This window comes from Mandrillus leucophaeus, unplaced genomic scaffold, assembly GCF_000951045.1.
Source record: "Mandrillus leucophaeus isolate KB7577 unplaced genomic scaffold, Mleu.le_1.0 Scaffold326, whole genome shotgun sequence".
In the NCBI taxonomy this organism is placed as follows: Eukaryota; Metazoa; Chordata; class Mammalia; order Primates; family Cercopithecidae; genus Mandrillus; species Mandrillus leucophaeus.
This window is the reverse complement of record NW_012103432.1, coordinates 2943964-2953482: the sequence shown is the minus strand read 5'-3', so window position 1 is coordinate 2953482 and position 9519 is coordinate 2943964. Positions and strand designations below refer to the sequence as shown.

Genomic DNA, 9519 nt, shown 5'->3' with positions numbered 1-9519 from the left:
TGATGATGATCTCTTGTTGATACCCTGAAATCTGTCTTCCTCTAGATGTCAAGGGAAAATAGTTCTGCAATTTGAGTTTCATTCAGAACTTTTGAGATTCCCCTGATCTCTGCATTAGGAAAATTTTCAACCTGCTTTGTGGTCCCACAGAGCAATGTCCAGCCGAGGCAGGAAGGGCCCCCCAGCAAGCTCGGCGTCCCCAGGGATCAGGCTGTGCAGGGAACAGGGTCCCACGCTGGCTACTGAGAAGGTCCAGGGCAGAGCTGGGTTGGGGCACGAGGGAGGCCGCGTTTAATCAGATGGGGGTGAAATTGAGGCCAGGACAGTGCTTGCTAAGCTCCAGTTAGGAGATGAATCAAAGGGAAAATGATGCCCTGAGGGTCTTCGACCACGGACTACTGCCCTTTCAAAGGCTGCTTAGATGGGCGTCTCTTCCCTCCCCACCATGAGTCAATAGTCATCGATCCAGTGGGGAGCTGGGTCCCGGCCAGCCACAGATCATGGACTTGACGCTCCCTGCTCCTCCCCAGAACACAAGGGTCAGCTGCCTCCCGCCTCGTCCTGCAGCTACTCCTCCTGGACACCGGCTCGGCCACCACCCCACGGCCACCTCTAAAATCTGAAGTGTCAGTCTCAGGCCTAGACGCTGTCTCCCAACCTTCCAGCTTTCTTGCTACTTCCTCCTGCTGGACCTCAGCCTCAGCCTCCTGGAGACCACTATCATCACCTCTCCATTTTCTCCCAATCCCGCCCTTTCTGACATCCCTCCCTTGTCCACCTTCTTCCCTCATACTTCTAAGTCAGTGGTTCTCAGCAGTTTTGCTCCCAGGGAGACATTTGGCAATGTCTGTAGGTTTTGGCTCACATATTTGGGGGCAGGGTGCTATGGGCATTGAGTGGGTAGAGGGCGGGGGTGCTCCTGAGCATCCAGCAGTGCCAGGACCTCCCCACAACATGGAATCACTCAGCCCCAGATGTCAGTAGTGCCGAGGATGGAAACCCAGGTCTCAGCTGCTGGAGATGGGGCCCCCTTGCATCATCGCACCTGCATCAAGAGTTAAGGGGCCTGGAGGACCTTTGCGTCCCAGATTTCTGCTCCCTCCTTGTCCCACAGTTACTATTGCAAACTTTCCTCCTTCTCCTAGTCCTCCTGCCCTCCGGTCCTTGCCTTCACTCCCTGTCCCTCCTACTTCACAGAGTCACTAGAGGCTGAGTGGAGGTGGTGTGGGTGGGCTTGGGGGGTAAAGAGGGCCTCACTCAGTGCCCCCTTCTGCCACCTACAAACTTCCCATCTGTACAGCCAACATTCCCTCTCACTCTTACTGAATAAACTATTTCTTTTTTTTTTTTTTTTTGAGACTAGGTCTCACCCTGTCACCCAAGTTGGAGTGCAGTGGCACAATCTCAGCTCACTGCAACCTCCGCCTCCCAGGTTCAAGTGATTCTCCTGCCTCAGCCTCCCGAGTAGTGGGATTACAGGTGCACACCACCACACCCAGTTAATTTGTATTTTAGCAGAGACGGGGTTTCACCATGTTGGCCAGGCTGGTCTCAAACTCCTGACCTCAAGTGATCTGCCTGCCTTAGCCTCCCAAAGTACTGGGATTACAGGTGTGAACCACCACACCTGGCCTGCATAAGCTGTTTCTCTAACTGCACTCCAAATTCCTTGAAAACTTTTTTTTAAATTTATTTTTTGGAGATGGAGTCTTACTCTGTCTCCCAGGCTGGAGTGCAGTGGTGCGATCTCAGCTCACTGCAACCTCTGACTCCTAAGTTCAAGCAATTCTCCCACCTCAGCCTCTTGGTAGCTAGGACTACTGGTGTGTGCCACCATACCCAGCTAATTTTTGTATTTGTAGTAGAGATGGGGTTTTGCCATGTTAGCCAGGCTGGTCTTTAACTCCTGGCCTTAAGTGATCTGCCCACCTTGGCCTCCCAAAGTGCTGGAATTACAGGCATGAGCCACCACACCCAGCCAGATTCCTTGCAAACTCTTACAAGATCCTCTCACGACGGCATCCCTTCTTCCAGTGGTACCCCACCCTTAAGAATCACACCCTGAAAAATCAACACCCTTAAGAATCACAGCTGCACCACCAAAACCAAACCAAACCTCCCTGAAGATTTCTTGGGCGCTGCCTGCGGAGATGCTTCTTCAAAACATGACGTCAGTGGGATCAGGTCTAGGAAGCCACCTGTTCACCAAGCCCCTCAGCTGCCTCTGGTGAAGATTGAAGTACAGTTTGAGAAAAGCTGACATGGATTTTGTGTCTTCAGCCATTAAATGTTGATTTTGCTCTTTACCACTATTATTTAATATAGGGTAGCCATGTGATTCGTGATCTACTTCTGGGACAGAAGAGGGGACGGTGATGGTAATGACACTGGGCCAGCAGTAGGAGCAAGATTGCTCAGGGCCAACTGGGAGGTATGGATACCTGATTTTTAAATACCTTGAATTCCTTACATTCTCAACACACCTCCTTCTCATCAAAGAAGCTGACAATTAATACCGACAATAATAACAAAACATTCCTTCTCCACGCCACAGGCCCTAAGTCCAGGAGGGCATGCTTTGTTGACAAGGTAGCTGGTGCTGCCTGAAGGTATTGATGAAGGCACCCCGGCTCCGCCCAGTCCTCTACCCTTCATGGCCAATTTTCCTGAAAGAATTGTCTGCATTCATTACTTCCAGCCATTGCAATGCGGCTTCTGTCCCCACCATGCAGTAACCCTGCTCTGGTGAATGTCCTCAGCCACTTCCTGACGGCTAAGTGCGGGGATACTTGCCCCTTCTCACTTCACCTGACCTTATAGGATGGAATCTGTTGCCCATGGCCCTTCTAGATGGCTCTGCTCATCCCGTTTCCATGATATGCTCTGTTTTTCCCTTTTCCCACACCTCTGGTTACATCTTCTCTGTCTTCTTGGACTTCTTTGCCTCTGTCCTGCCTTTACATTTTTTATTTTTATTTTTTTGAGACGGGGTCTCTCTCTCACCCAGGCTGGAGTGCAGTGGCACAGTCTTGGCTCATTGCAGCCTCTGCTTCCTGTGTTCAAGGAATTTGCCCACCTCAGCCTCCCCAGTGGCTGGGATTACAGGCATGTGCCACCATGCCTGGCGTGAGCCACTGCACCCGGCCTGCCTTTAAATTTCTCATTTGAATGAATGAACACATGAGGTCCTGGGGGCTAAGGACAGATGGAGGGAGTGGGCAGGTCTCCCAGAGGGTCTGGCCTCTCCAGCAACTTTCTTTCCCCTGCCTGGTACATCAGGAACCAGGTAGGCCAGAGAGCATTGTGCCTCTCTCCCCTTCTGCTTCCAGAGAGTTCTCTATTCTGACACTTTATAGGTTAAGAAATAACAGCGAGGCTGGGGGTGGTGGCCCATCCTGTAATCCCAGCACTTTGGGAGGTAAAGGCAGGGGATCACTTGAGGTCAGGAATTCAAAACCAGTCTGGCTAGCATGGCAAACCCCTGTCTCTACTAAAAAAACAGAATACAAAAATTAGCCAGGTGTGGAGGCACGCACCTGTAATCCCAGCCTCTCGGGAGGCGGAGGCAAGAAAATTGCTTCAACGCAGGAGGCAGAGCTTGCAGTGAGCCGAGATTGCACCCCTGCACTCCAGCCTGGGCGACAGAGCCAGACTCCGTCTCAAAGAAAATAAAAGAAAGAAAAAGAAAAACAGAAAGAAAGAGCAGTGACAGGATTCTAGGGTTTGGAACTCTGGGTGGCAATTAGACACTGTCTGCATTTTGGGGGGTTGGAAAACTGAGGTCCTTGCCTGGAGCGGCTCTTGCCCAGGCCTGGTAGCAGAGAGGCAGAGTGTCGTGAAGCAAGGAACATGGACCTGCAATCAGGTTCGGACCGCAGCTTCTCCCGGGACTCGAGTGAATGGGACAGGCTCTGAGCTCCAGCCTTTTCCTTCTCCCAGGACTCAAGCGAATGGGACAGGCTCCAAGCACCAGCCTTTTTCTTCTGTAAGGTGGGGATAGGAGAGCAGAGCGGACAGGCTGTAAGGATTAAATAAGATGGCATGGAAGAAGGTGTCTCGCGTGCAGCTGGGGCATGATGGGCAGCCGCCAGTATCTCCCAGCCTCTGAGAGGGGCAGCCGGGCGGCTCGTGAGAGTGAGGAAAACAGGCAGAAGAAAGAGCCTGGAAGAATTTCAACCCAGAAAAGAAGCTGTGGCCTTCTGGGGGTCTTCATATAGTCTGAAAATATGAAGAATGAGCGAATGAATGAAGCAAGACCAGAGGCACCACAGCAGTGCCCCCATGAGCAGGGCACCCGCATGGCCCTTTCTGGCGCTCTGTGCACTTATGTTGGTTTAGTGTCTGTTGTTCCTACGGAAGTATGAGTGTCTTGAGATCGTGAGCTGTTCCTGTCTTGTTCCCATTTTCTGGCTAGCACTTGGCACACAGTAGGTGCCCAAAATACACATTAACAGTTCCTGGAAAAGACGTGCTGAGGAGGCCAAAATAATAGTTACAGAAATGAGGCAGGGCGCGGTGGCTCACGCCTGTAATCCCGGCACTTTGGGAGGCTGAGGGGGGTGGATCACTTGAGATCAAGAGTTCAAGACCAGCCTGGCCAACATGGTGAAATCCTGTCTCTACTAAAAGTACAAAAATTAGTTGGTTGTGGTGGTGGGCGCCTGTAATCCCAGCTTCTCAGGAGGCTGAAGCAGGAGAATCGCTTGAACCCAGGAAGGCTGCAGTGAGCCAAGAATGCACCATTGCACTCCAGGCTGGGTGACACAGTGAGACTCCATATCAAAAAAAAAAAAAGTCATGGAAATGAGAAAGCTGGAGGACTGAAATTACTAGAACCCCGCCCCCGAGTTGGGATTCAGGCTCTAAATTAATAGTGGGTTTCCTGCACCAACCCTGAAAGAGTTAATAGCGGGCTTTCTGCACCAACCCTGATAGAGGCCAGCATCTGCTTTACTTCTCTCTCAGCCCAGGGGTTCTCCATCCAGGGCCTGGAGGTGGGGCCCCGACACTGCAGGATGCTTTGCACCCTTCTGAATCGAGGAGAGCAGAAGAGGAAACCAAGGCTTGGGGAGCAAACCGCTGCCTGCTCTGGTGTCCTTCAGGGTTGTCCAGCCATGAGACGGTGCGGGGAGGCAGCTGGGAAAACCGTGGGCTGCCCTCTCCTGGGAGGGGCTGGGAGCTTTCCATTTACTTTCCTTGGGGCAAATGCCTCTTATCCATCAAGGCACAGATCTGAAGCATGGGACATAGAGCACTGGCTCACTACATCACCACTGCTGTAATTACTGTTTATGTCGAGTGTATCTCCTGAGATCTCTGGAGCCCTCTGCAGCCTGGGGAAGGTTTGGGCTGAAGTTCCCTGGGGTCTGGGAGCTGTCTTGCTCAGCAGGGTTTTTCACAGTGCCCTAGGGTCTTCCTGTGAAAAGCAAAACCTAAAGCGGCCATCAGGAGAGCAGGAGGGGACTAAAAGTTAGGGCGTGGTCAGTTCTATTCTGCCTGCCTCCCGGAAGGGTGCCCGAGGAGCAAGGTGCACCCCTGCCTGCCCATCAGATGCCCAGGCAAATGATGGCCTTGCCAGGCTGATGGTCTTTCCTGGGGACTCCACTGGTGGTTGGGAAGAAGTTGTATGGCAGTGCCCAGGGAGATGATCACAGAGATGTAGAAGGGCCTGGAGGAGATTATCAGCCAGGGGACTGGGACTCATAGGAGGGTGTCTCCGAGGACTCAGGGACATTCCGTGGGGAACAGAAGAGACCCAGGAGTCTCTGTCTTCACACACTGCATTTTGGGAGTTCTGAAATTCTGGAGAGTAGGAGCCTCAAGTTATCTTTTATCTTTGTGTCTATAGCTCCCAGCTTCTGGTCTGTGGGAAAGTGAGTTCCTTGACTTCGGCCATAGTCAAGGGCAGCCCCTCAGGAGGGGTTAATTAATTAATTAATTAACTTTTGAGACAGAGTCTTGCTCTGTTGCCCAGACTGGAGTGCAGTGGCCGGATCTTGGCTTACTGCAGCCTCCACCTCTTGGGTTCAAGTGATTCTCGTGCTTCAGCCTCCCGAGTAGCTGAAACTACAGGCTGGTGCCACCATGCCCGGATAATTTTTTTTTTTTTTTTTTTGAGGTGGAGTCTTGCTCTGTTGCCCAGGCTGGAGTGCAGTGATGCGATTTTGGCTCACTGCAAGCTCCACCTCCTGGGTTCACGCTATTCTCCTGCTTCAACCTCCCAAGTAGTTGGGACTACAGCTAACTTTTTGTATTTTTAGTAGAGACCGGGTTTCACCGTGTTAGCCAGGATGGTCTCGATTTCCTGACCTTGTGATCCGCCCGCCTCGGCCTCCCAAAGTGCTGGGATTATAGGCGTGAGCCACCGTGCCCAGCCCATGCACAGATAATTTTTGTATTTTTTGTAGAGGTGGGGTTTCACCATGTTGGCCAGGCTGGCCTCGAACTCCTGACCTCAAGTGATCCACCCACCTCGGCCTCCCAAAGTGCTGGGATGACAGGCATGAGCCACCACGCCCAGCCAGGAGGGGTTAATTTGTATTAATCATTAATGAGACCAGGGACAGTGGAGGCCTCTCCCCATCATAAGGTTGCACAGACACATTTTGTGGCATTGCTGTTCGGCCATGGGTTGCAAGATGCGAGTGGGCTCTGTGGGTGTGATAAGAGGAGAGATTCTCCCTGGCACCCATGAGTTGTCTTTCCATTGGCAGGCTATCCTATGACCTCCCTATCCTTTGCTCCTCTCCAAGATCTTTCCCTCTTTCCTTTCACCTGCTCCAGGCATAAGCATGAGCCTCCTCTCTACCTCCACAGAGGAGGCTCAGGGAGTGAGGCAGCCTGTCGAGGACAGGGACAGATCAACACCACCCAGGCCGCCCTCACACTCAATCCTGGCTGGAATGTGACCCACAGCTGGGTGTCCCTGAACACACACCTTAATCCCTCAGGTGTGAGCTCAGCTGCCTTTCTTGTCCATGTTGGGAGAGGGACAGGTCCTCTCCCTTCATCCTGGGAGCTGGTATGTGGGAGGGGCACACGCTTGCCCACCTTCTCCTCCACCAGCGTGGCCGGGGCAGAAGGGCTTGGTTTACAGGAAACATTCTGTTATCCCACACAGTGATCTTGCCACACTGGTAATTCACCTGGACTCTGTGGGTGGGCGGGGAGGCTTCCTGGGTAGAAATAGTTGGCGGATGCTCAGAGTTGGGGTTAGAATGCTCCCTCAAGCTTTCCACTGGAGACGTGTCTCTTGGGGGACAGGCAGGCTGGGAAGAAGCTGGTCTGCTCGGGGTCTAAGAAGGGAAATGAAATAGGGGGTTTTGGAAGCCACCTTCCAGACATGACTTCTTATACCAAGCCTGGACCAGCTGTAAAACCCAGAGGGCAGCCAATCTGGCTGGTACCTTTGCCACAAGATTCCTTCTTGAATTGGCCAAGTGACCTGTTGCCTCTGGTTCTGATCTTAGTGAAGACAGGGGTCCCAGGGAAGCTCCAAGCCACTGTACTTAGAGTCTCTGGGCCAAAGCTGGACTGCCAGGACTGTTAAATTGCAGCCATTGGCTGGGTGCGGTGGCTCATACCTGTAATCCCAGCACTTTGGGAGGCCAAGGTGGGTGGATCACCTGAAGTCAGGAGTTAGAGACCAGCCTGGTCAACATGGTGAAACTCTGTCTCTACTAAAAATACAAAAATTAGCTGAGCATGATGGTGGGTGCCTGTAATCCAGCTACTTGGGAGGCTGAGGCGGGACAATCGCTTGAACCTGGGAGGTGGAACTTGCAGTGAGCCGAGATTGGCCCATTGCACTTCAGCCTGGGCAACAGAGAGAGACTCCATCTCAAATAAATAAATAAATAAATAAAATTGTAATCATTGTGTATTATTGTTATGCAGGAAGGTTGGCCAAACATTTTGGGTGAATAGTTTCCATCTTGTGTCACCCTCAAACCAGAACTTTGCAAAGAACTAGGGTGCCTAATCTGAAGGTTTTTTTTTTTTTTTTTTTTTTTTTGGAGATAGGGTCTTACTCTACCACCCCCATGCTGGAATGTAGGGGTGCAATCAGAGCTCACTGCAGCCTCAAACTCCTGGACAATCCTCCCTCCTCAGCTCCTGAGTAGCTGGGACTACAGACATACATCATCATGCCAGGATTTTTTTTTTTTTTTTTTTAACAGATGGGGTCTCCCTATGTTGCCCAGGCTGGTTTCAAACTCCTGGCTTCAAGCGATGATCCTCCCCCCTCAGCCTCCCAAAGTGCTGAGATTTACAGGTGTGAGCCACCACACCTGGTTCGCTTAAGTTTATTGATCAAAATAAAGTTTCTTTGAGGCCTCAGAAGGTTCTGGAGATAATGACCGAAACTTGCTGCCGGCTGTGCCGAGTGGAGACCAGTTGACCTTCTCCACCATTGTTTTATCTCACCAAAGCCTTAGCATAGAGCCCTTCCCAACCACCCTACCTGCGGGGCGGGACCCGCCCGCCACACCCGCCGCATCTTGCTGGGGCTGACTTCCCGATTTGTGTCCACAGGCTGCTGAATAGGATGTCCTCAGACGACAGGCACCTGGGCTCCAGCTGCGGCTCCTTCATCAAGACTGAGCCGTCCAGCCCGTCCTCGGGCATCGATGCCCTCAGCCACCACAGCCCCAGTGGCTCGTCCGACGCCAGCGGTGGCTTTGGCCTGGCCCTGGGCACCCACGCCAACGGTCTGGACTCGCCACCCATGTTTGCAGGCGCCGGGCTGGGAGGCACCCCATGCCGCAAGAGCTACGAGGACTGTGCCAGCGGCATCATGGAAGACTCGGCCATCAAGTGCGAGTACATGCTCAACGCCATCCCCAAGCGCCTGTGCCTCGTGTGCGGGGACATTGCCTCTGGCTACCACTACGGCGTCGCCTCCTGTGAGGCTTGCAAAGCCTTCTTCAAGAGGACCATCCAAGGTGCGTGGTGGGCCTCGCGGAGCCTGGGTGCGGGGTGGGGGGTGGCAGCCCTGCCTGCGGGTCCGGCAGAAGCCCTAGGAATTCCCAGAAACTGCCAGTTCTGGGCGCTGTTGGAGCAGTACTTCTGTGGGGCGCCTTTTCCCTTGCTCAGGGCTTCTCGCTCGGGGACTGGACAGCTGCAAGACTGTTGTTGAGATGACATGCTTTCCCCACCCCCTTAGTTCCCCCATGCAGAGCCCCAGAAAACCAAAAGAAAATCCACAGGAATGCCAAACCCTGGGTGCTTCTCACTGGTGTGGGGTACACTGTCAAATGTGTGTCCCTCAAAAAGTTTATTTTGTGCCGGGGAAAAACACAACATAATTTGCCCTGCAATTCCAGACTTGTGGGACATATGAAGAGTCCCTCACCTTGTTTTTGTCTTTCTTACTTATACAAGTAAAACGCCAGACGTGACTCATGCCTGTAATCCCAGCACTCTGGGAGGCCAAGGCCAGAGGATAGCTCAAGGCCAGGAGTTGAGACCAGCCTGGGCAAGACAGTAAGACCCCAACACTAAATTTTTTTTTTTTTT

General features: G+C 52.5%; 1 protein-coding gene across 1 annotated transcript in view; it reads left to right on the top strand.

Annotated features, from left to right (window-relative positions):
* The window catches only part of ESRRB (estrogen-related receptor beta), a 129592-nt gene that overhangs the window by 61765 nt on the left and 58308 nt on the right, over positions 1-9519 (top strand). Inside the window, exon 2 of the mRNA XM_011988304.1 lies at positions 8536-8945. Coding sequence (XP_011843694.1) covers positions 8536-8945 — 410 coding nt within the window. The remainder of the gene's footprint in view (positions 1-8535; positions 8946-9519) is intronic.